This window comes from Oncorhynchus masou, chromosome 6 (assembly GCF_036934945.1).
Source record: "Oncorhynchus masou masou isolate Uvic2021 chromosome 6, UVic_Omas_1.1, whole genome shotgun sequence".
Lineage (NCBI taxonomy): Eukaryota > Metazoa > Chordata > Actinopteri > Salmoniformes > Salmonidae > Oncorhynchus > Oncorhynchus masou.
The window spans coordinates 59,936,458-59,963,695 of record NC_088217.1 but is presented as its reverse complement, the minus strand read 5'-3'; the positions used below and the strand labels follow the sequence as shown (position 1 = coordinate 59,963,695).

The 27,238-nt window shown below is 41.8% G+C and overlaps 1 protein-coding gene across 1 annotated transcript in view; it reads left to right on the top strand.

Annotated features, from left to right (window-relative positions):
• The window catches only part of LOC135542364 (receptor-type tyrosine-protein phosphatase T-like), a 553,030-nt gene that overhangs the window by 431,696 nt on the left and 94,096 nt on the right, over window positions 1-27,238 (top strand). Inside the window, exon 18 of the mRNA XM_064969287.1 lies at window positions 1,984-2,071. Coding sequence (XP_064825359.1) covers window positions 1,984-2,071 — 88 coding nt within the window. The remainder of the gene's footprint in view (window positions 1-1,983; window positions 2,072-27,238) is intronic.

Here is a 27,238-nt window from a genome sequence, read left to right as displayed (position 1 = left end):
TCCCCCTCAGGCTGAAAAGATTTGTCATGGGCCTTCAGATCCTCAAAACGTTCTACAGCTTCACCATTGAGAGCATCTTGACAGTCTGCATCACAGCTTGGTATGGCATCTGCTTTGCATCCGACTGAGGTTAATGTACTACAGAGGGTAGAGCGGAAGGCCCAGTACATCACAGGGCCCATGCTCCCTACCATCCAGGACCTCTATACCAGGCGATGTCTGTGGAAGGTCCTAAAAATTGTCAAAGATTCCAGCCGCCCAAGTCATAGACTGTTCCCTTTGATAATGATGCACAAAGTCTAGAACAGATTCTACCAACAAGCCATAAGACTGCTAAATAGTTAGTCCTGGTAGCTATTTGGTTAACTTTACCTTTCTGCATTGAACCTTTTCGCACAAACCTTTTTGACTAATCATATACACTTCTGCCACGGTTGTTATCCACAAAGTATATGTCCTAACCGACTTGCCAAAACTATAGTTTGTTAACAAGAAATGTGTGGAGTGGTTGAAAAACGAGTTTTAATGACTCCAACCTAAGTGTATGTAAAACTTCCGACTTCAACTGTATCTACCTCAATTACCTTGTACCTTGGTCTGAGAGTCCTTTAGGTGCCTTTTGGCAAACTCCAAGCGGGCTGTCATGTGTCTTTTACTGATGAGTGGCTTCCTTCTGTCCACTCTACCATAAATGCTGGATTGATGGAGTGATGCAAAGATGGTTGTCCTTCTGGAAGGTTCTCCCATCTCCACAGAAGAACTCTGGAGCTCTGTTAGAGTGACCATTGGGTTCTTGGTCACCTCCCTGATCTTGGCCCTTTTCCCCCGATTGTTCTGCTTGTTCGGGTGGCTAGCTCTCGGAAGAGCCTTTGGTGGTTCCAAAGTTCTTCCATTTAAGAATTATGGAGGCCACTGTGTTCTTGGTTACCTTCAATGCTACAGATATGTTTTGGTACCCTTCCCCAGATCTGTGCCTCAACATAATCCTGTCTCGGAGCTCTACGGCCAATTCCTTAGACCTCAAGGCTTTGTTTTTGCTCTGCCATGCACTGTCAACTGTGTGACATTATATAGACAGTTGTGTGCCTTTCAAAATCATGTCCAATGAATTTAATTTACCACAGGTAGACTCCAATCAAGTTGTAGAAACATCTTAATGGATGATCAATGGAAACAGGATGCACCTGACCTCAATTTCAAGTCTCATAGCAAAGGGTCTAAATACCTATGTAAATAAGGTATCTGTTTTTTGTTTTTTTAATAACTTTGCTAAAAATTCTAAAAACCTATTTTCGCTTTGTCATTATGGGTTATTGTGTGTAGATTGATGAGGCACAAAAAGATTTAATCAATTTCGAATAATACTGTAACGTAACAAAATGTGGAAAAAGTCAAGTGGTCTGAGTACTTTCTGAATGCACTGTATTCCATTCCAGCCATTACAATGAGCCTGTCATCCTACAGCTCCTCCCACCAGCCTCCTATGATATACTGATATGCCTATTAATGAGGTATTCAATATACAGTATATGGTTAGCAGGCGAGTCCTAACATGGTCCATTAGTGAAAAGTGAACAATACATGATGAGCAAGCCTCTTTTCATCAACAAGTTATTTGAGTCAACAAATCAAAACCTTTCACACAGAGAGAGTTTGTGGCTGGAGGAATGGTACCTTTCAAGTAGTATTGACTTTCTGTTTTTTAACACGTAAAACGTTCATCTTGTTATGCTACATTTCACTGTATCATAACAAAATTATGTCAGTAATCATTGTTTTACATTTTACAACCCTTTTGCATACTGGTTCCTCCAATGTTAGCGGTTTTATACTGTATGTTCTCAAGTAAGTTATTATTTTGACAGCAATGTTGTTATTTTCACTGTGTGCGTGAGTGTGTGTGTGTGTGTGTGTGTGTGTGTGCAGGTTTGTGTACACACTCTGGTCTGCAGCAATGTTTGATAGTGTATGATGTGATTTCAGGGTCTGACGGAAGGACAGGCGGCCCCATGGGAGACTGCCAAGAAGGATGAGAACCGCAACAAGAACCGATATGGCAACATCATCGCTTGTGAGTACCGAAGTGACACAGATACTGAGCTAGACAAGGGTGTTTGGTGGATTTGCTCAAGCCTTTTCATAGCTCAGGAGTCTCCTGTTCTCATGGTAGACTTGCTTGACCTGAGGCCGCCTTTGACATCACCAGACAGGAGTGCATGTGTGTAGAGGGCATCTCATAGGCCCCAAAACCACACTTAGCAAAGTTGCCTACATCACCCTCACCATTGATTGACACCATCGTCTCCTCCTCCCCATACACATGCAACCTTGCCCCCATTCTGGACTCTACCCTATCCTTTGACCACCACATCTGACAAACTGTTAAAAATTGTAATTATTCCACCTCTGCAATACTGTCAAAGTCAGATGCTCCTTCTCCCATCCTCCTGCTGAAGCCCTCATCCACGCATTCGTCACCTCTTGTCTGGACTACTGCAACTCACTACTTTCCGGCATCAATGCAAGCTCCCTCCAAAAGCTCCTAATGACTTCTCACCCACACTAAGTCCTGGCATCACATCACCCCCGCCCTCTGTGAACTCCTTGTCTCTGTGAACGCCACTGTCTCCTTTTTATATGTATTTTTGTATTTATCTAACCATTATTTAACGAGGCAAGTCAGTTAATAACAAATTGTTATTTAGAAAGATGGCCTATCTTCTGATCCTCCTTCTGACCTACAAAGCCCTTCAACACCTTTAGTGACAGGGCCTTCTCCAGGGTTACTCCAAGGCTCTGGAACTCCCTCCTTCCAGCCATCCGTGAATCTGAGTCCATCACCATCTTTCTGTCCTTCCTAAAGCCCCACCTCTTCACCTTGGCCAACCCCTAAGCTCCCCTGACTCTCTCCCACACACACACACACAAAACCTGCTCGCTCACTCATACACTGACACATCACACTCTTTTCCCTTCTTTATAAGAACTTTATTTGTATTGTGCTTTTCCATACAAATAACAAACTGCTTCACATCATAAAATAATACAATTAAATAAAAGTACTAACAAAAACAAGTGGAATGAGGAATACAATGTTTTTTTTAAGATACCTAATTCAGATCATGCATTCAAATCGTAGTTTTACTGTAAGTGTATCTTCAGGAGGCACATAAAAAGGTGCACTGAATCTGCATGCCTGATATCTTTTGGCAGACTATTCCAAAGTCTAGTAGCAAATGGCCAGTCTCCTTCCATTTTAGTCCTGGAATAGTCAACAGTGCCCTGTCAGAGGATCTTATGCTGCATCCTGGCTCTTAAGGATGTAAAATGTCTAAGATATAGGATGGGGCTTATCCAAGCCTAGCCTTAAACGTGATTAATACAAATGTTTAGTTTATTCTAAAAGTGACTGGTAGTCAGTGCAGAGAAGCTGAAAAAGTTGTTACATGGTTACATGTCCTGGTGCCTGTGAAAAGCCAAGCATTTTGAACTAACTGTAAACGATGGAGTGATTTCTGACTGAGATAGGTATACAAAGAGTTACAGTGATCTAGGTGTGAGGAAATAAAAGCATCTATACATTTCTTCAGATCATGGACTAAGATAAAAGACTTGACTTCAACGTTATTTCTTAGATGATAAAAGCAAGACTGGACAACCTTTTTTACTTGCAGCTCGAGGTTTAGGTCAGGGTCAAAGAAGACACCAAGGATTCTGGCTGTAGGCTTTGCATTTGTTAACAAATGACCACGCACATCTACAATCGAATTCTAGCAAGGTGAGGGGAAAAAATACAACAACCTCTGATCTTTTCATTATTAAGCTGGAGAAAATTGTCAGACATCTAATATCTGATGTCAGCAAGACACTAGTGAAGGGCAGCTACACTTGATTGGTCACTGGGTCTGATTGGTAAATAGAAAGGGAGATACCTAGTCAGTTGTACAACTGAATGCCTTCAACTGAAACGTGTCTTCCACATTTAACCCAGCCAGAGAGGTGCAGGGGCCTGCCTTTATCGACATCCACTGCTTAGGCATCTTTCAGTAGTCTAGTAGGGACCACGTCCAAAGGGTGTCAAGCAGGGGCTAAAATGCTCCTGAAAGGAGCAAAAGGAAGTAGTAGACGGTCTCAGAGTAGTTGCCTCAAGTCCCTCCTGACCAGAAATGCTAGTATGGTGCCAGCTACTGTCATTCTGGGATCGAATCATTTCTATATTTTCTGTAAATAATTGTAAAAACAGTTAGCAGAGATCAGGGGATGCGAGCCTGTAACTGTTAAAACCTGTTGACGCCATGGGTTCCCAAGCGGGAACTACACGTTCAACTCAAACGGTGGCGCAGGGAATGCAAAAATATTCTTAGAAATATTTAACCTCAACACATTAATAAGTCCAATACCTCAAATGAAAGAAACACCTTGTTCATCTACCCAGCATGTCAGATTTTTTTATGTTTTACGGCAAAAACACAGCATATATTTATGTTAGACCACCACCAAAACAAAGAACAAACGTAGCCATTTTGTCCAACAAAAGATAAAATAACAAAAGCAGGATTAAAAGAAAAATCATTCACTAACCTTTTGAAAATCTTCATCAGATGACAGTAATATGACATGTTACACAGTACATTTATGTTTTGTTCGATAATATGCATTTTATATCCATAAATCTCGGTTTACATTGACGCCATGTTCAGAAAATTCTCCAAAATGTCCGGAGAAAATATAGAAAGCTACGCCAGATAACAGAAATACTCATCATAGACTTTGCCTAAAGATACATGTTCTACATATAGTTAGAAAGATACACTGGTTCTTAATGCAACCGCTGTGTCCCATTTTTTTTACGTTACGGAATTAGTTTACTATGCAATAATCTGAGACGGCGCTCAGACGTAACAATATTTCTCCGCTATGTTGGAGTCAACAGAAATACAAAATTACAACATAAATATTCCCTTACCTTTGATGGTCTTCGATCAGAATGTAGTGGAAGGAGTCGTACTTACCCAATACATAATTTTGTTTCATAATGTTCAATTCTAGTGTCCATGTAGTAGCATATGCTACCACTTTCAGCTCAAATGCCCCAAAAATGACTTCTGGTCCAGAATAATTGCGCATCAAAACTTCCAAAATACATATTACAGGTCGACGAAACTGGTCAAACTAAGTGCAGAATCAAGCTTCAGGATGTTATAAACGTACAAAACTAATGGCATTCCAACCGGACAATCCTAGTTCATCTGGGGCTGACTGGAACAAAGGAAGCTCTCTGTCCAAAGCGCGCCTTCACGCACATGAAAATCCTCGTGACACCTACTGTTTTTCACCCCATTGGGTCAAAGTTCACAACATATGCACCATTAAACACTCTACTGAATGAGGACATCTAGTGGAAGACATAGGAAGTGTTTCCAGATCCATAACTGGTTGGGAAGGGAGGGGGTGATGACGTCAAAGTTGCCCCGACTTTCAGGATTCCAAAACTAGTTTGGAAGATTGCCTGCCCTGTGAGTTCTGTTATACTCACAGACATAATTCAAACGGTTTTAGAAGCTTCAGAGTGTTTTCTATCCAATAATAATAATAATATGCATATATTAGCAATTTAGGACAGATTTTTATGCAGTTTACTATGGGCACACAATTAATCCAAAGGGGAAATACTGCCCCCTATCCTGAACAAGTTGCGTGGGGCACTAACAACATGCTCAATTGTCTCAAACTGAATTTTTCAGTTGTGGGAATCCTCAGAGATCAGGGTAGAGAAGTGATTTACTTTTGCATTTTTAACAGTAACATTGAAATTTCTCATCAGATCCTTCATTATCTCATAAAAGCCTGGTCGTTAGAGCATTGCGCCAGTAACCGAAAGGTTGCTGGATCGAATCCCTGAGCTGACAAGGTAAAAATGTGTCATTCTGCCCCTGAATAAGGCAGTTAACCCACTGTTCCCCTTTGGGCTGTCATTGTAAATAAGAATTTGTTCTTAACTGAATTGCCTAGTTAAATAAAGGTTCAAATCAAAAAGTTTGCAGGTCTTCCGTTTACATTTAGCCTTTCTAAGTTCAATTTTTAAAGCACAAGTGTGGTAATTTAACCAGGTTGAGACACTGACAGACAATTTATTACTGGTTTTAACTGGTGCCACTGAGTCTAAAGTAGGCTGACATATATAATTGAAACTATTCACCAAATCTTTATTGTGAAGGCAACTAACAGGGTCAGTGGTGCCGGATAGAAAAGCATGTGTAAGTCTACTAGCAGTTGTGGAGCTAATGATGCGAGAGCGAGTGGTGACAGACACATTAATAGGAGGAGGAGAAAGCATTTTAAAAACAATGAAGATGGTCAGAGACACACATCAATAGTTTCCAAGTTATTACTATTCAGACCATAGAACAGTACAAGATCAAGAGTATGGCCTTTGTTGTGTGTAGGCCCTGTGGCATGTAACACAAAGTTAAAGGATTCTAACAGGTTAAGAAACTCCCCTGCTGGTGCATAGCTTGGGCAACCCACAGATCTCCAAGAATAATAACCCTGCCATATTTTGGCGTAACCAAAAAAAGCAGTGATTTCTACACTAAAATATACAAGGTGGGCTGTTTTTTGTAGAGAACTAAAATCCTCAGGTTTAGTTAGCATGAAAATATCAATGCCATTGTAAATAATAAAATCATTGCATATGAACAACTTATTATTTAGAGATCAATGAACAATTTAATATTTAGAGAGGATGACAAGGTATTACATAGTTATTGAGGGGAGTTAGAAGGAAAATAAACTAGGTTACTTACAGTAGCCCTAACCTGCAGTCAAATACCAAAATCTCCCTCTAGTGATCTCGTGGGTGGAGTGTTATTAATATTTTTCACAATGAATAAACCTGTCAAAAAAACAGCCGGAAATCTGGTGTTTCAATCTCAAACAGTTTTGTTATATTTCAGTGTTCTGCAATGTATATAACGTGTAATATTGGGATGCAAACTCAAACATGCATACATTTAAACTCTATATCTGACATGGTAAAGGTGTCTTCATATTTAAGCGCTTAATCATATGTGTGAGGTCTATAAATCAAATTCAAATTTATTTATATAGCCCTTCGTACATCAGCTGATATCTCAAAGTAATGTACAGAAACCCAGCCTAAAACCCCAAACAGCAAGCAATGCAGATGTAGAAGCACGGTGGCTAGGAAAAACTCCCTAGAAAGGCCAAAACCTAGGAAGAAACCTAGAGAGGAACCAGGCTATGTGGGGTGGCCAGTCCTCTTCTGGCTTTGCCAGGTGGAGATTATAACAGAACATGGCCAAGATGTTCAAATGTTCATAAATGACCAGCATGGACAAATAATAATAATCACAAGCAGAATAGTTGAAACTGGAGCAGCAGCAACCCAGACAGGATGACCATATCAGTGAATCAACCCACTCAGGTGACGCACCCCTTCCAGGGACGGCATGAGAGAACCCCAGTAAGCCAGTGACTCAGCCACTGTAATAGGGTTAGAGGCAGAGAATCCCAGTGGAAAGAGGGGAACCGGCCAGTCAGAGACAGCAAGGGTCGTTCGTTGCTCCAGAGCCTTTCCGTTCACCCTCCCACTCCTGGGCCAGACTACACTCAATCATATGACCCACTGAAGAGATGAGTCTTCAGTAAAGACTTAAAGGTTGAGACCGAGTTTGCGTCTCTGACATGGGTAGGCAGACCGTTCCATAAAAATGGAGCTCTATAGGAGAAAGCCCTGCCTCCAGCTGTTTGCTTAGAAATTCTAGGGACAATTAAGGAGGCCTGCGTCTTGTGACCGTAGCGTACGTGTAGGTATGTACGGCAGGACCAAATCAGAGAGATAGGTAGGAGCAAGCCCATGTAATGCTTTGTAGGTTAGCAGTAAAACCTTGAAATCAGTCCTTGCTTTGACAGGAAGCCAGTGTAAGGAGGCTATCACTGGAGTAATATGATCAAATTTTTTGGTTCTAGTCAGGATTCTAGCAGCCGTATTTAGCACTAACTGAAGTTTATTTAGTGCTTTATCCGGGTAGCCGGAAAATAGAGCATTGCAGTAGTCTAACCTAGAATTGACAAAAGCATGGATTAATTTTTCTGCATCATTTTTGGACAGACAGTTTCTGATTTTTGCAATGTTACGTAGATGGAAAAAAGCTGTCCTTGAAATGGTCTTGATATGTTCTTCAGAAGAGAGATCAGTGTCCAGAGTAACACTGAGGTCCTTCACAGTTTTATTTGAGACGACTGTACAACCATTAAGATTAATTGTCAGATTCAACAGAAGATCTCTTTGTTTCTTGGGACCTAGAACATGCATCGCTGTTTTGTCCGAATTTAAAAGTAGAAAGTTTGCAGCCATCCACTTCCTTATGTCTGAAACACATGCTTCTCGCAAGGGCAATTTTGGGGCTTAACCATGTTTCATTGAAATGTACAGCTGTGTGTCATCCGCATAGCAGTGAAAGTTAACATTATGTTTTCGAATAACATCCCCAAGAGGTAAGATATATAGTGAAAACAATAGTGTTCCTAAAACAGAACCTTGAGGAACACCAAAATTTACAGTTGATTTGTCAGAGGACAAACCATTCACAGAGACAAACTGATATCTTTCCGACAGATAAGATCTAAACCAGGCCAGAACTTGTCCGTGTAGACCAATTTGGGTTTCCAATCTCTCCAAAAGAATTGTGGTGATTGATGGTATCAAAAGCAGCACTAAGGTCTAGGAGCACGAGGACAGATGCAGAGCCTCGGTCCGATGCCATTAAAATGTCATTTACCACCTTCACAAGTGCAGTCTCAGTGCTATGATGGGGTCTAAAACCAGACTGAAGCATTTTGTATACATTGTTTGTCTTCAGGAAGGCATTGAGTTGCTGCGCAACAGCCTTTTCAAAACATTTTGAGAGGAATGGAAGATTCGATATAGGCCGATAGTTTTTTATATTTTCTGGGTCAAGGTTTGGCTTTTTCAAGAGAGGCTTTATTACTGCCACTTTTAGTGAGTTTGGTACACATCCGGTGGATAGAGAGCCGTTTATTATGTTCAACATAGGAGGGCCAAGCACAGGAAGCAGCTCTTTCTGTAGTTTAGTTGGAATAGGTTCCAGTATGCAGCTTGAAGGTTTAGAGGCCATGATTATTTTCATCATTGTGTCAAGGGATATAGTACTAAAACACTTGAGCGTCTCTCTTGATCCTAGGTCCTGGCAGAGTTGTGCAGACTCAGGACAACTGAGCTTTGAAGGAATACGCAGATTTAAAGAGGAGTCCGTAATTTGCTTTCTAATAATCATAATCTTTTCCTCAAAGAAGTTCATGAATTTATCACTGCTAAAGTGAAAGTCATCCTCTCTTCGGGAATGCTGCTTTTTAGTTAGCTTTGCGACCGTATCAAAAAAGAATTTCGTATTGTTCTTATTTTCCTCAATTAAGTTAGAAAAATAGGATGATCGAGCAGCAGTAAGGGCTCTTCGGTACTGCACGGTACTGTCTTTCCAAGCTAGTCGGAAGACTTCCAGTTTGGTGTGACGCCATTTCCGTTCCAATTTTCTGGAAGCTTGCTTCAGAGCTCGGGTATTTTCTGTGTAGCAGGGAGCTAGTTTCTTATGAGAAATGTTTTTAGTTTTTAGGGGTGCAACTGCATCTAGGGTATTGCGCAAGGTGAAATTGAGTTCCTCAGTTAGGTGGTTAACTGATTTTTGTCCTCTGGCATCCTTGGGTAGACAGAGGGAATCTGGAAGGACATCAAGGAATCTTTGTGTTGTCTGTGAATTTATAGCACGACTTTTGATGTTCCTTGGTTGGGGTCTGAGCAGACTATTTGTTGCAATTGCAAACGTAATAAAATGGTGGTCCGATAGTCCAGGATTATGAGGAAAAACATTAAGATCCACAACATTTATTCCATGGGACAAAACTAGGTCCAGAGTATGACTGTGACAGTGAGTGGGTCCAGAGACATGTTGGACAAAACCCACTGAGTCGATGATAGCTCTGAAAGCCTTTTGGAGTGGGTCTGTGGACTTGTCCATGTGAATATTAATGTCACCAAAGATTAGAATATTATCTGCTATGACTACAAGGTCCGATAGGAATTCAGGAAACTCAATGAAGAACGCTGGAGGCCTGTAAACAGTAGCTAAAAAGTGATTGAGTTGGCTGCATAGATTTCATGACTAGAAGCTCAAAAGACGAAAACGTAATTTTTTTTGTTGTAAATTGAAATTTGCTATCGTAAATGTTAGCAACACCTCCGCTTTGCGGGATGCACGGGGGATATGGTCACTAGTGTAGCCAGGAGGTGAGGCCTCATTTAACACAGTAAATTCATCAGGCTTAAGCCATGTTTCAGTCAGGCCAATCACATCAAGATTATGATCAGTGATTTAGTTCATTGACTATAATTGCCTTTGAAGTAAGGGATCTAACATTAAGTAGCCCTATTTTGAGATGTGAGGTATCATGATCTCTTTCAATAATGACAGGAATGGAGGTGGTCTTTATCCTACTGAGATTGCTAAGGCGAACACAGCCATTTTTAGTTTTGCCCAACCTAGGTCGAGGCACAGACACGGTCTCAATGGTGATAGCTGAGCTGACTATACTGACTGTGCTAGTGGCAGACTCCACTATGCTGGCAGGCTGGCTAACAGTTTTCAACCAGCGATTGAGTTGTGAGTGCTGTAGAGCTCATCACTGGGAGGGGGCCAGAGACAATTACTCGATGCCGACACATGTTTCTAGCTTTTAGCCTTAACGTCGGTAGCCCTGCCCCCTGGTAAACAGTGTATGATCGCTGGATGATTAGTTTTAAGTCTAATACTGCGGGTAATGGAGTCGCCAATGACTAGAGTTTTCAATTTGTCTCAGACCCCGTAACGGGAGGAGTAGAGACCAGAGAAGACTCGGCCTCTGACTCCGACTCGCTGCTTAATGGGGAAAACCGGTTGAAAGTTTCTGTCGGCTGAATGAGCGACACTGGTTGAGCGTTCCTACAGCATTTCCTTCAGAAACCGTGAGAAAGTTGTCCGGCTGCGGGGACTGTGCCAGGGGATTTATACTACTATCTGTACTTACTGGTGGCACAGACACTGTTTCATCCTTTCCTACACTGAAATTATCCTTGCCTAACGATTGCGTCTGAAGCTGGGCTTGTAGCACAGCTATCCTCGCCGTAAGGCGATCGTTCTCCCGTATATTATGAGTACAGCGACTGCAATTAGAAGGCATCATGTTAATGTTACGACTTAGCTTCGGCTGTTGGAGGTCCTGACGAACTGTGTCCAGATAAAGCATCCGGAGTGAAAAAGTTGAGGGAAAAAAAACAAAAATATAAATGCTAATTAAAAAGTAAAAACCGTAAAGTTGTCAGGTAGCAAAATAGGTTGGCAACAAAACGCACAGCAACTCGTAAACAAGTCTGCAAGTTGTGACCGGAAATGACGTCTATCACTCTAAAGCAAAAGCATCCTATACTTCTGTTTCAAAGTGGATTTGTTTAAGACAACCCAAAAACACTCTGTCTGACCCTGATTTAGCCCACTACAGTAAAATGTTAACCGTACTATGGGACATAGTATGCTCTCCATGTCCTCTGTTGCTAATTATGACAGGGAAGACTGGAGCACTACCAGACCCAAATAAATCCTAGAACCCCTGTGGTTAGTGTGAATCTCGTCTCTCTTAAAAAGTGCTGGTTGCTCCCACATCAAATCAAAATTGTCACAAAACGAGACATTCCCTTTGTTGGCAAGTTTCTTCAGGTAAGTGTTTAACTTCTTGAAACTCCCCATCCCGGATCCGGGTTTGTGACTAAAGCCTCAGGGCTCATTAGCATAACGCAACGTTAACGATTTCTGAAAATCCCAAATAAAATGAAAATAATGCGTCTGCTCTCAAGCTTAGCCTTTTCTTAACAACACTGTCATCTCAGATTTTCAAAATATGCTTTTGAACCATAGAAATTGACTAATTTGTGTAAGAGTATGCAAAGCTAGCATAGCATTTTGAGTAGCATTTAGCACGCAACATTTTCACAAAAACCAGATAACCAAATAAATAAAATCATTTACCTTTGAAGAGCTTCTGATGTTTTCAATGAGGAGACTCTCAGTTACATACCAAATGCGCAGTTTTTCCTGAAAGCGTCTGTGTGTAGGAGAAATTGTTCCGTTTTCTACATTGCGTCTGGCTACCGAAACGAACCGAAAATTCAGTCACCTACAACGTAAAACTTTTTCCGGATTAACTACATAATATCGACCGAAACATGGCAAACGTTGTTTGGAATCAGTCCTCAAGGTGTTTTTTCACATATCTCTTCATGGATATGCAGTTCGTGGAAGCTTGCTTTCCTCTCTGTATCGCATGGAAAAATACTGGCAGGTGAGGTTTGCGCACCAATTTCGGCGCAGGACACCGGGCGGACACCTGGTAAATGTGGTCTCTTATGGTCAATCTTCCAATGATCTGCCCACAAATACGTCACAATGCTGCAGACACCTTGGGGAAACGACAGAAAAGGTTGACTCACTCCTCTCGCATTCACAGCCATATAAGGAGACAATGGAAAACAGAGCCTCAAAAATCCTTGTCATTTCCTGGATGCCATCTCATCTTGGTTTTGCCTGAAGCTCACGTTCTAGGGCACACACAGAGAATATCTTGGTATTTCTGGACACGTCAGACTGTTTTCTTTCGAATGGTATCAATTATATGCATAGTCGAGCATCTTTTTTGTGACAAAATATCTTGTTTAAAACGGGAACGTTTTTCATCCAAAAATGAAATAGCGCCCCCATAGATGTAAGAGGTTAAGGGCAACAAGGCGGCTGAAACATTTTGCACCCCTTTTAAAGCATGGGAAGGGGCCAGAAATAATTATTCTATACCCTGTACAAGCTAAAATAATTTTGTAGTTCTCCCTCCTTTCCTCAGATTGCATAACACGGAGGTCATTAAAAATGAAGAGTTACGAAGTTGTTAATATTAAAGTAGTTGGCCAGAACCTTGGGCAGGAGGGAGTGTTGGATACGGGTTTCCAGATCGTAGGCAGGCCAACATCCCCCACCATTGAGCTGCCCACAATGAAGGTGGTCGTGATGGAATATGACTGGGAAGGAAGAGGTGGAGACGGATGGGACTGCCTCGGGCAGGGGGATGGAGACTTCGAGCCAGGCTAGCCTTGACTGACCTTCATGTCTAAAAGTAATGATGGATTGTAATTTTTCCTTGCTTATTTGAGCTGTTATTGCCATAATATGGACTTGGTCTTTTACCAAATAGGTTTACCAAACCACCCCTACCTTGTCACAACACAAATAATTGTCTCAAATTCATTCACAAGGAAAGAAATTCCACAAATGTACTTTTAACAAGGCACACCTGTTAATTGCAATGCATTTCAGGTGACTACCTCATGAATCTGGTTGGGAGAATGCCAAGAGTTTGCAAAGCTGGGTGGCTACTTTGAAGAATCTCAAATATAAAATATATTTTGATTTGTATAACACTTTTTTGGTTACTACATGATTGCATATGTGTTATTTCATAGATTTGATGTCTTCGCTGTTATTCTACAATGTAGAAAATAGTACAAATAAAGACAAATCCTGGAATTAGTAGGTGTGTCCAAACTTTTGATGGGTACTGTACAAACATTATGAGCTAAAGATGAAAACCTTTCCTACGAGAATTATTATATAATTTATTGACTTCTTCAATGTCTTCACATTTTGTTACGTTACAGCCTTATTCTAAAATTGATTAAATTGTTTTTTTCCCTTATCAATCTACACACAATACTCTATAATGACAAAGCTAAAACACATTTTTAGAAATGTTATATTATTATTATTATAAATTAAAATAAAATAAAACGTTTACATAAGTATTCAGACCCTTTACTCAGTACTTTTTTGAAGCAACTTTGGCAGCGATTACAGCCTTGGGTATGACGCTACAAGCTTGGCACATCTGTATTTGGGGAGTTTCTCCCATTTTTCTCTGCAGATCCTCTCAAGCTTTGTCATGTTGGATAGGGAGCGCTGCTGCACAGCTATTCTCAGGTCTCTCAAGAGACGTTTGATCGGGTTCAAGTCCGGGCTCTGGCTGGGCCACTCAAGGACATTCAGAAACTTGTCCCAAAGCCACGCTTGCATTGTCTTGGCTGTGTGCTTAGGGTCGTTGTGCTGTTGGAAAGTGAACATTCACCCCAGTCTGACGTCCTGAGTGCTCCGGAGCAGGTTTTTATCATGGATCTCTCTGTACGTTTCTGTAACGTAACAAAATGTGGAAAAAGGGAAGGGTTCTGAATACTTTCTGAATGCACCGTAGCTGGGGTCTTGCTGGATATAGATGACCAGTACCTTAGTCAGAAAATCCCAGGAGTAGTCAGTGCACGTCGCCATACCCGGATGGTAAATGGAAGAAAGGAGAAAAGCCTATTTATTTTATTGTTGTTTGAGGAGACTCCACCTGAATATGTGAAACTTTTACATGTGAGGTATGCGGTGAGAGCATTTGTGTCCAAACCATTAGGGTGGGAATTGTAAAGGATAATTTGGTTACGTTTCAAATGTTTGCAGATGAAATAATTATAGTATTGAAGAATCTGTCAATGGAAAATGTTGCAATTGTGGTGGGGATCATACTCCGGACTTCCTTGAGTGTCCTGTTAGGGTGAAAGATGTCGAGGTGTCAAGGATCAGGGCTGTGCAGCAGGATTCCTGTGTGGAGGTGAAGAGATTCAAAGGGGCAAGAGGCAACAGTTTTGAAGATCTGGAGGTACAGTAGATGCATTGTGTTTTAAGTCAATCGGGTGATCAATCGGGTGATCTCGTTGTGAAGAAAGTGGATTTTGTCGCATTTATAGCCACAGTGATTAGTTGTACAGCACAAGTGTCTAAGAAGTCCAAGAAGCTGGACATCAACTCAGGAGGCATGGCCTCCAGAGTGGTGCAGCAGTCTAAGGCATTGCATCTTAGGGCTAGAGGTGTCACTACAGACCCTGGTTCTATTCCAGGCTGTATCACAACCTGTCACGCCCTGACCTGAGTATTCTTTGTTTTCTTTATTGTTTTGGTTAGGTCATGTGACATGGGTGATGTGTGTGTTTTGTACTGTCTAGGGGTTTCGTAGATTTATGGGGTTGTTTATCATCTAGGTGTTTATATATGTCTATGGTTGCCTAGATTGGTTCTCAATTAGAGGCAGGTGTTTATCGATGTCTCTGATTGGGAACCATATTTAGGCAGCCATCTGCTTTGGGTATTTGGTGGGTTATTGTCTATGCCTAGTTGCCTGTGGCTGCACTAATATTATATAGCTTCACGTTCGGTTTGTTGTTTTATATAGTTTGTTAAGTGTTCTTCGTCATTCTTTAAAAAGTATGTATTCTAATCACGCTGCGCTTTGGTCTCCTCACTACGACGATCGTGACAGAATAACCCACCTTAAAAGGACCAAGCAGCGTGATTGGGAGGAACAACGCTTAATGGAGAAATGGACCCGGGAGAAGGACGAATGGTTAACAACCTGGGAGGAGATTGAGAGTTGGTCGATTGATCCAGGGAGAGTGCCAGAGCCTGCATGGGATTCTTTGGAACAGTGCGAGGAGGGATACAGGAGAATGGAGGAACGACGAAGATATAAGGGTGCACGGAAGCCCGAGAGGCAGCCCCAATAAAAAAAATTGAGGTGGGGGGGCACACGAGGAGATTGGCTAAGTCAGGTAGGAGACCTGAGCCAATTCCTCCTGCTTACCGTGGGGAGCGTGTAACTGGTCAGGCACCGTGTTATGCAGAGATGCGCATGGTGTCTCCAGTGCACATTTCTAGCCCGGTGCGCTATCTTCCAGCTCCTCGCATTGGCCGGGCTAGAATGAGCATTATATAGCTTCACGTTCGGTTTGTTGTTTTATATAGTTATATAGTTTTATATAGTTAAGTGTTCTTCTTCATTCATTAAAAAGTATGCATTCTAATCACGCTGCGCTTTGGTCTCCTCACTACGATCGTGACACAACTAGCCGTGATTGGCAATTTTTCATTTTTGTATTTCACCTTTTATTTAACCAGTTAAGCTAGTTGAGAACAAGTTCTCATTTACAACTGCGACCTGCCCAAGATAAAGCAAAGCAGTGCGACACATACAACAACAGAATTACACATGGAAGTCCCATAGGGTGGCACACAATTGGCCCAGTGTCATTAGGGTTTGGCTGGGGTAGGCTGTCATTGTAAATAATCGTTTGTTCTTTAACTGACTTGCCTTGTTAAATAAAATAAATAAATACAATTATATCTGCAGCAGAGAAGTTTTTTGGGGGCTCCAAGTCCTCCCGGCAGAAGCACTGCAAGGACTATTTTTGATAGGACATGTACCACCCTTTCAGGTGTCTTTTAAGCTGGTGTAGGGACCTGATTAGAATGAGTTTTTCACAGAAAAGCAGTTTGATTTTGTTTAGTTTATTTATTTTTTGATAGTTTGTTTGATATTTGATTTATTTCCACCCACATTATTTCCTTATTTGGGATCCTTATTATTCACCCACACAGTAGGTGACTGAATGCACATCAAATTGTTGCCAACGACATTATACCATCGAAGATGAATCCATAGCTATAAAACGTCAACTTTGATTTAGATCTGTTTCTTAATAAACGTGTTTAATAAAAACAAACCAAGTGTAACGTTCACCACGTTGATGGCGTCTTTAAGCCTTCTCTTTGTTTCCTGCTGTTTGTCTGCGACTTTCGGTCATAGAAAAGTGCTATAGAAGTCCCATGTATTATTATTAAACATGCTCTACTCCTTTGCAAACAAAAGGTCTCGCAGTTAATACTGGCTTATACCCTTTGGAATTATCTGATTTTTTTTCCCATAAGAGAACGACATTTTCAACCCTCCGACAAGTTGTTTTAATTATACTGCAGTCTTTGAAAACAGTGCTGTCTAGAGTATTATGTCATATTGTTAGAGAACCCAAGGCTCCTAATGCGATACAAGAGTAGCATATTGCCCCAATGACATTAATACTTTTTTTATTAAGGGTTTAGATGTTGCTGGCGAGACACTTCTTACAAGTGAAGGCTTTTAAATGAAAACTTTCTCTAAAATGAAATAGCCTGTCATATGCTGATAGCCAACAGGAATTATGATACATTTTCTATTAGTAAAAGTGTTTTAATTACATGAGCTTGTAATGGAAACTGTCCATCTTACTGCATGCTTGTACAAATGCTTCATATCTCATTACATTTTTTGAAAAAACACTGAGAAAGTACTGTAGGTATCTTCATTTCACATGATAAGTCTGCCAAGAGTGATCCATAGTTAATTGTTGGACCCAAAATATGTTGTTTTTTTGAAAGTTTCACTCTGCAAACTTGAACAGTCACTCTGTATAAGAGATTGTCACCTTCTCTGTCTGGAAAATTCAGAATGTCTTCTATTTCCCCTCCTCGCCTCTTATTTTGAGACATTTAAATGGATAATTTGAGTAGAAGTTTTGATGGAAAGATGAATTTCCTCCAACCCGTGCCAACCAGGCTTCTACTCAAACATCCACACAGTATCTAACGAAAATGTTAATCATTACTAAGCTCTCCCTCCCAGCCACTCACGCTGCCCGATTACCTATGACAATTTATGGAACTGCGAGGAGAACGGTGAATACTTTTAATTAAATAGGCAGCTGTTCCATTCCATTTCTTCTGTGTATCCCCCCCCACACTGTGTAAACATAAAGCCTCCCATATGGTCATTTAGAATTCAGCAGACTCGACTACCAAAATAAAAAGTGTTATTGGCAAACATTTACATATCAGAGAGACTGGAGGAATTGGGCGGCAAACCTGTGAATCAGAACTGCCTACAGGAACCTATCAAACAAATATTTTCAGATTCCTTTGTTCTTTTCATTTTATTTTCCTCTTGTCCAGAATTGTCCCTTGCTGTAGCGTTTCAGTTGTTTTAGGTAGGAACAGCTCTTAAGTTACAAAAATGTTGCTTATTTATTGGGAACAAAGCACATTCATCCCTGGGGGAATTTCAGAGATGCTTGCTGACCGGATGGTTTATATTTAATTGCAATGGAGTGCTGTGGTTGTTATTGATAGTAGGTTTTCAAAGTGGACCGCAGCTCCCATGTTGCCGTTGGGTCAATCAAGATAATTTGATATTCGTTGTCATTACAATTATACCCTCTCTCTCTCCAGGAAAAGCAATCGGGAGGGCTTTACCTGATGCAATCTGCTTCAGACATGAACCAATACCGCACTATTGCCCAATGACTGGGTCAACAACACAACCTCAACTGACGTATATGATTGTAGAGCATTTTATTATACAAACGGTCACTCACCAGAATGTGTTTTGGATTATGTGTAACACTGTCAGAAGGTGCCTTGCCAAGAAGTGCTCCCTGAATAGTAATTGTCCCAGTTGTTAATTTCCATTAAAAAGAACACCGATGTTTCCAACACTCTTGACGGCTCGCCGATAGTTGATTCCCTTCAAGTTGGGCTTCATGTGTGTGTGCACGTCTGTCAAAGCGTAGGCTCTTTGCAAGTCACTCATATAACTGGCATTCATTCCCGGCACGTAACATTGAAGTATCTTCAGAGCTTGCCTTGAAGTTGTTGCCTTAGAAATCCTCTGATGTATTGACTGAATACTGATGATTAGAATTCCCTTGACTCACTTCCCCAAAGTTTACTGGGTGCTTTTTTGCACCTAGCATCAATGTAAAACAAAATACAACTCTTAGGAAGCATTGATCAAATATCCATAGCATACAGTAAATAGGACCTAATTGAGTGAGGTTATGAAACTCTTGGTATTAACAACTGTATGATGTAACTGAAGTATAATTATGAGATATTATGATTAATAGCTTGTAATTTCTGTTTATTTAAATTTTATTTTTCACCTTTATTTAACCAGGTAGGGCAGTTGAGAACAAGTTCTCATTTCCAACTGCCACGATAAAGCAAAGCAGTGCAACAAAAGACAGCACAGAGTTACACATGGGATAAGCAAAAGTACAGTCAATAACACAATAGAAAAGTTTATATACAGTGTGGGCAAATGGAGTAAGGAGGTGAGGCAAAAAATAGGCCAATAGTAGCAAAGTAATTACAATTTAGCGAATTAACACTGGAAAGATAAATGTGCAGATGATGTGCAAGAAGAATACTGGTGTGCAAAAGAGCAAAAAAAGTAAATAAAAACAATATGGGTATGAAGTAGGTAGTTGGATGGGCTGTTTACAGATGGGCTATGTACAGCTGCAGCGATCAGTAAACTGGTCAGATAGCTGATGCTTAAAGTTAGTGAGGGAGATATAAGTCTCCAACTTCAGCGATTTTTGCAATTCGTTCCAGTCATTGGCAGCAGAGAACTGGAAGGAAAGGCAGGGATGACTAGTGAGATATCGTTGAAGTCGGAAGTTTACATACACTTAAGTTGGAGTCATTAAAACTCGTTTTTCAACCACTCCACAAATTCCTTGTTAACAAATTATAATTTTGGCATGTCGGTTAGGACATCTACTTTGTGCATGACACAAGTCATTTTTCCAACAATTGTTTACAGACAGATCATTTCACTTATAATTCACTGTATCACAATTCCAGTGGGTCAGACGTTACATACGCTATTTGACTGTGCTTTAAACAGCTTGGAAAATTCCAGAAAATAATGTCATGGCTTTAGAAGCTTCTGATAGGCTAATTGACATAATTTGAGACATTTGGAGGTGTACCTCTGGATGTATATCATATCTACCTACATACTCATTGCCCCTTTGCTTGATATCATGGGAAAACCAAAATAAATCAGCCAAGACTTCAGAATAAAAATTGTAGACCTCCACAAGTCTGGTTCATCCTTGGGAGCAATTTAAAAACGCCTGAAGGTACCATGTTCATCTGTACAAACAATAGTAGGCAAGTATAAACACCACGGGACAATGAAGCCATCATACCGCTCAGGAAGGAGACGCGTTCTCTCTCCTAAAGATGAATGTACTTTGGTGCAAATCAATCCCAGAACAACAGCAAAGGACCTTGTGAAGATGCTGCAGGAAACAGGTACAAAAGTATCTATATCCACAGTAAAATGAGTCCTATATCGACATAACCTGAAATGCCACTCAGCAAGGAATATGGCACTGCTCCGAAACTGCCATAAAAAAGCCAGACTACGGATTACATTTGCACATGGTGACAAAAATGGTACTTTATGGAGAAATGTCCTCTGGTCTGCTGAAACAGAAATAGAACGGTTTGGCCATAATGACCATCGTTATGTTTGGCGGGAAAAGGGTGAGGCTTGCAAGCCGAAGAACACCGTCCCAACTGTGAAGCAAGGCGGTGGCAGCATCATGTTTTGGGGGTGCTTTGCTGCAGGAGGGACTGGTGCAATTCACAAAATAAATGGCTCCATGAGGCAGGAAAATTATGTGGATATATTGAAGCAACATCTCAAGACATCAGTCAGGAAGTTATAACCTGGTCGCAAATGGGACTTCCAAAGGGATAATGACCCCAAGCATACCTCCAAAGTTGTGGCAAAATGGCTTAAGGACAACAAAGTGAAGGTATTGGAGTGGCCATCACAAATCCCTGACCTCAATCCCATAGAAAATGTGTGGGCAGAACTAAAAAGCATGTGCGAGCAAGGAGGCCTACATACCTGACTCAGTTACACCATCTCTGTCAGGAGGAATGGGCCAAATTCCCTCAACTTATTTTGGGAAGCTTGTGGAAGGCTACCCGAAAGGTTTGACCCAAGTTAAACAATTTAAAAGCAATGCTACCAAATACTAATTGAGTTTATGTAAACTTCTGACCCACTGGGAATGTGATGAAAGTAATCAAATCTGTAATAAATCATTCTCTACTATTATTCTGACATTTCATATTCTTAAAATAAAGTGGTGATCCTAACTGACCAAAGACAGTTAATTTGTACTAGGATTAAATGACAGGAATTGTGAAAACTGAGTTTGAATGTATTTGGCCAAGGTGTATGTAAACCGCCGATTCTAGATTTAATCTTGGATTGGAGATGTTTAAATTGAGTCTTGAAGGAGAGTTTACAGTCTAGCCAGACACCTAGGTATTTGTAGTTGTCCACACATCGCTATCCAAGATGGCGTAGCAGTAAGACGTGTCGTGTCCCTTGTCCCGTGTATATTTCGTCCTTTTTCGTTTTTACATATTTTTTCTTCGCATATCTTTTAAAACATTTCGCTAAACCTCAGCTTCCAAATACTCTCCTTCAATCCGCCTCACCCAATGTAGCTATTTTTCTTTTTTCCTAAAGTATTTAGTATTTATATTTACTTCGGAACCGGAACCCCTCAACTGAAGCTAGCCAGCTAACTACCAGCTATGCTAGCGGTCTTCAGCTAACCGGTCATCAGCTAACCTTTAGCACGAAAAGCTCACGCGACTCTAACCAGAGCATAACGGACCTATTTATTTTTTTATTTTTTCACCCCCGGATTCCCGCCGCAAACGGTACATCTGGATCTTCACAACTAGTTATTTAGCTAAACCGCAACCCCGGACGATTACTGCTGGCTAGCGCTTCCACCCACTTAGCCTGAAGCTAGCCCCGCCAGAGCACCTGTGCTACCTCCGTAGGATACTCCTGGGCTACAATACCTACCACCGTAGCATACTCCTGGGCTACAATTACCCGGACCCACGACCGGTCTATCGATGTCACCGCATGAAGAGGAATAAACACTCACCCCATCGCGACATCCCCCAAAGGCTAACTCTCTAGCCCTGGCTTGCTATTTCGGCTTGCTAACTGCTACCTTGTTTAGCCCCGGCCTACTAACTGTTAGCTTGTTAGCACAGGCCTGCTAACCGTCTGAATCGCCTCGTCCCAAACACTCACTGGACACATATTTACTCTCTTATCTCTTTCCGATTTTTAATTTGTTCATACCTTCCGGTAACCTGCCTCACCCAATGTGATACAGAATCGCTATTATTGTTAATTTTTAGAACACACTCAAGAACCTCCAGAAGCTAACTAGCTAACTAGCTAAAAGCTATTTAGTCATTGTTAGTTTTTTTTAACCTGGATAACACTCACTAATCCAGCTTCCCTGCCCCCTGGACACTGATCACCTGGCTACATAGCTGATGCACGCTGGACTGTCCATTAATCACGGTACCTCATTCTGCTTGTTTATGTTTTATCTGTCGGCCCTGTTGCCTAGTCAACGCCATTTTACCTGCTGTTGTTGTGCTAGCTGATTAGCTGTTGTTGTCTCACCTACTGTTTAAGCTAGCTTTCCCAATTCAACACCTGTGATTACTGTATGCCTCGCTGTATGTCTCTCTCAAATGTCAATATGCCTTGTATACTGTTGTTCAGGTTAGTTATCATTGTTTTAGTTCACAATGGAGCGCCTAGTTCCACTCTTCATACCCCTGATACCTCCTTTGTCCCACCTCCCACACATGCGGTGACCTCACCCATTACAACTAGCATGTCCAGAGATACAACCTCTCTCATCATCACCCAGTGCCTGGGCTTACCTCCGCTGTACCCGCACCCCACCATACCCCTGTCTGCGCATTATGCCCTGAATATATTCTACCATGCCCAGAAACCTGCTCCTCTTATTCTCTGTCCCCAATGCTCTAGGCGACCAGTTTTGATAGCCTTTAGCCGAACCCTCATACTACTCCTTCTCTGTTCCGCGGGTGATGTGGAGGTAAACCCAGGCCCTGCATGTCCCCAGGCACCCTCATTTGTTGACTTTTGTGATCGAAAAAGCCTAGGTTTCATACAGGTCACGGGTGCACCTCAGCCACGCTCAAGGTATTAAACAATATCATAACTGCCATTGATAAAAGACAGTACGGTGCAGCCGTCTTCATCGACCTTGCGAAGGCTTTCGACTCTGTCAATCACCATATTCTTATCGGCAGACTCAATAGCCTCGGTTTTTCGGATGACTGCCTTGCCTGGTTCACCAATTACTTTGCAGACAGAGTTCAGTGTGTCAAATCGGAGGGCATGCTGTCCGGTCCTCTGGCAGTCTCCATGGGGGTGCCACAGGGTTCAATTCTCGGGCCGACTCTTTTCTCTGTATATATCAATGATGTTGCTCTTGCTGCGGGCGATTCCCTGATCCACCTCTACGCAGACAACACCATTCTATATACTTTCGGCCCGTCATTGGACACTGTGCTATCTAACCTCCAAACGAGCTTCAATGCCATACAACACTTCTTCCGTGGCCTCCAACTGCTCTTAAACGCTAGTAAAACCAAATGCATGCTTTTCAACCGATCGCTGCCTGCACCCGCTTGCCCGACTAGCATCACCACACTGGATGGTTCCGACCTTGAATATGTGGACACCTATAAGTACCTAGGTGTCTGGCTAGACTGCAAACTCTCCTTCCAGACCCATATCAAACATCTCCAATCGAAAATCAAATCAAGAGTCGGCTTTCTATTCCGTAACAAAGCCTCCTTCACTCACGCTGCCAAGCTTACCCTAGTAAAACTGACTATCCTACCGATCCTCGACTTCGGCGATGTCATCTACAAAATTGCTTCCAACACTCTTCTCAGCAAGCTGGATGCAGTTTATCACAGTGCCATCCGTTTTGTCACTAAAGCACCTTATACTACCCACCACTGCGACTTGTATGCTCTAGATGGCTGGCCCTCGCTACATATTCATCGCAAGACCCACTGGCTCCAGGTCGTCTACAAGGCCATGCTAGGTAAAGCTCCGCCTTATCTCAGTTCACTGGTCACGATGGCAACACCCATCCGTAGCACGCGCTCCAGCAGGTGTATCTCACTGATCATCCCTAAAGCCAACACCTCATTCGGCCGCCTTTCGTTCCAGTACTTTGCTGCCTGTGACTGGAACGAATTGCAAAAATTGCTGAAGTTGGAGACCTTTATCTCCCTCACCAACTTCAAACATCAGCTATCTGAGCAGCTAACCGATCGCTGCAGCTGTACATAATCTATTGGTAAATAGCCCACCCATTTTCACCTACCTCATCCCCACAGTTTTTATTTATTTACTTTTCTGCTCTTTTGCACACCAATATCTCTACCTGTACATGATCATTTATCAATCCAGTGTTAATTATTTGCCTACCTCCTCATGCCTTTTGCACACATTGTATATAGACTCCCCTTTTTTTTCTACTGTGTTATTGACTTGTTAATTGTTTACTCCATGTGTAACCCTGTGTTGTCTGTTCACACTGCTATGCTTTATCTTGGCCAGGTCGCAGTTGTAAATGAGAACTTGTTCTCAACTAGCCTACCTGGTTAAATAAAGGTGAAATAAAAAATAAATAAAAATATTCTAAATCAGAACCGTCCAGAGTAGTGATGCTAGTCGGGCGGGCGTGTGCGAGCAGCAATCTGTTGAAGAGCATGCATTTAGTTTTACTAGCGTTTAAGAGCAGTTTGAGGCAACGGAAGAAGTGTTGTATGGCCTTGAAGCTCATTTGGAGGTTTGTTAACAGTGTCCAAAGAATGGCCAGATGTATACAGAATAGTGTAGTCTGCGTAGAGATGGATCAAGGAATCACCCGCAGCAAGAGCGACATCATTGATATATACAGAGAAAAGAGTTTGAACCCTGTGGTACCAACACAGAGACTGCCAGAGGTCCGGACAACAGGACCTCCAATTTGACACACTGAAATCTATCTGAGAAGTAGTTGGTGAACCAGGCGAGGCAGTAATTTGAGAAACCAAGGCTGTTGATTCTGCTGATAAGAATACGGTGATTGACACAGTCGAAAGCCTTGGCCAGGTCGATGAAGACAGCTGCACCGTACTCTCTTTTATCAATGGCAGTTATGATATCGTTTAATACCTTGAGCGTGGCTGAGGTGCACCCGTGACCTGCTCGGAAACCAGATTGCACAGCGGAGAAGGTATGGTGGGATTCAAAATGGTCAGTGATCTGTTTGTTAACTTGGCCTTTGAAGACTTTGGAAGGGCAGGGCAAGATGGATATAGGTCTGTAACAGTTTGGGTCTAGAGTGTCACCCCCTTTGAAGAGGGGGATGACCGCGGCAGCTTTCCAATCTTTAGGAATCTCGGACGATACGAAAGAGAGGTTGAACAGACTAGTAATAGGGGATGCAACAATGGCAGAAGATAATTTTAGAAAGAGTGGGTCCAGATTGTCTAGCCCAGCTGATTTGTACGGGTTCAGGTTTTGCAGCTCTTTTAGAACATCTGCTATCTGGATTTGGGTGAAGGAGAAAATGGGGAGGCTTGGGCAAGTCTCTGCGGGGGGTGCGGAGGAATGCCTTTGGCAGTTCTATCTTGATGGAAAATGTTGTAGTTGGGGATGGAAATCTCAGAATTTTTTGGTGGCCTTCCTAAGCCAAGATTCAGAGACGGCTAGGACTTCAGGGTTGGCTGAGTGTGCTAAAGCAGTGACTAAAACTTAGGGAGGAGGCTTCTGTTAACATGCATGAAACCAAGGCTTTTATGGTTACAGAAGTCAAGTTTATGGTTACAGAAGTCAACAAAATATAGCGCCTGGTGACAGACAGAGCCAGGGTTAACCCGAGGAATAGAGGAGGAGTAGGATGAGGGTACCGCTAAAGGCTATCAAAACTGGTCATCTGGAGCGTTGGGGGCAGAGAATTAAAGGAGCAGATTTCTGGGCGTGGTAGAATAGATTCAGGGTATAATGTACAAACGGGTATGGTGGGGTGCGGGCACAGTGGAGGTAAACCCAGGCATTGAGTGACGATAAGAGAGGTCACATCTCTGGAGGCACTAGTTATGCTAGGTGAGGTCATTGCATGTGTGGGAGGTGGGACAAAAAATATATCTGAGGCATGTTGAGTGGGGCTAGGTGCTCAGCAGTAAAATAAAACAATGATAACTACCCTAAACAAAAGTATACAAGGCATATTGACATTAGAGAGAGACCTACAGCGAGTAATAAAGCAATCACAGGTGTTGATTTGTAGAGCTAGCTAAGACAACAACGGGTAAGACAACAACAGCTAATCAGCTAAGACAACAACGGGTAAAATGGCAATGAATGGGTAGAGAGGGTCTTGATACTCCCCATCCCGGATCCGGGATCATGAATAAGGCCTCAGGCTCATTAGCATAATGCAACGTTAACGATTTCTGAAAATCGCAAATAAAATGAAAATAATGCGCCTGCTCTCAAGCTTAGCCTTTTCTTAACAACACTGTCATCTCAGATTTTCAAAATATGCTTTTGAACCATAGCAAATCACTAATTTGTGTAAGAGTATTGCAAGCTAGCTTAGCATTTTGAGTAGCATTTAGCACGCAACATTTTCACAAAAAACAGATAACCAAATAAATAAAATCATTTACCTTTGAAGAGCTTCGGATGTTTTCAATGAGGAGACTCTCAGTTACATAGCAAATGTTCAGTTTTTCCTGAAAGAATCTTTGTGTAGGAGAAATTGCTCCGTTTTGTACATCACATTTGGCTACCGAAACGAACCGAAAATTCAGTCACCAAAACGTCAAACATTTTCCGAATTAACTCCATAATATCGACCGAAACATGGCAAACGTTGTTTAGAATCAATCCTCAAGGTGTTTTTCTCTTCATTGATATGCAGTTCGTGGAAGCCTGCTTTCCCCTCAGAATCGCATGGAAAAATACCAGCAGCTGAAAAAGACGCACCAATTTCGACGGAGGACACCGGGCGGACACCTGGAAAATGTAGTCTCTTATGGTCAATCTTCCAATGATATGCCTACAAATACGTCACAATGCTGCAGACACCTTGGGGAAATGACAGAAAGGGCAGGCTCATTCCTCTCGCATTCACAGCCATATAAGGAGACAATGGAAAACTGAGCCTCAAAAATCCTGCTGATTTCCTGGTTGCCGTTTCATCTTGGTTTTGCCTGTAGCTCCCATTCTAGGGCACCCACAGACAATATCTTTGCAGTTCTGGAAAATTCAGAGTGTATTCTTTCCAAAGCTATCAATTATATGCATAGTCGAGCATCTTTTTGTGACAAAATATCTTGTTTAAAACGGGAACGTTTTTCATCCAAAAATGAAATTGCGCCCCCAGAGTTAACTACACCCAGGGCCTGAGTTCGAGGCTGGGGCCGACAGATAAACAAAAATGGAGTACCGTGATTAATGAACAGTCCAGCAGGCATCAGCTATGTAGCCA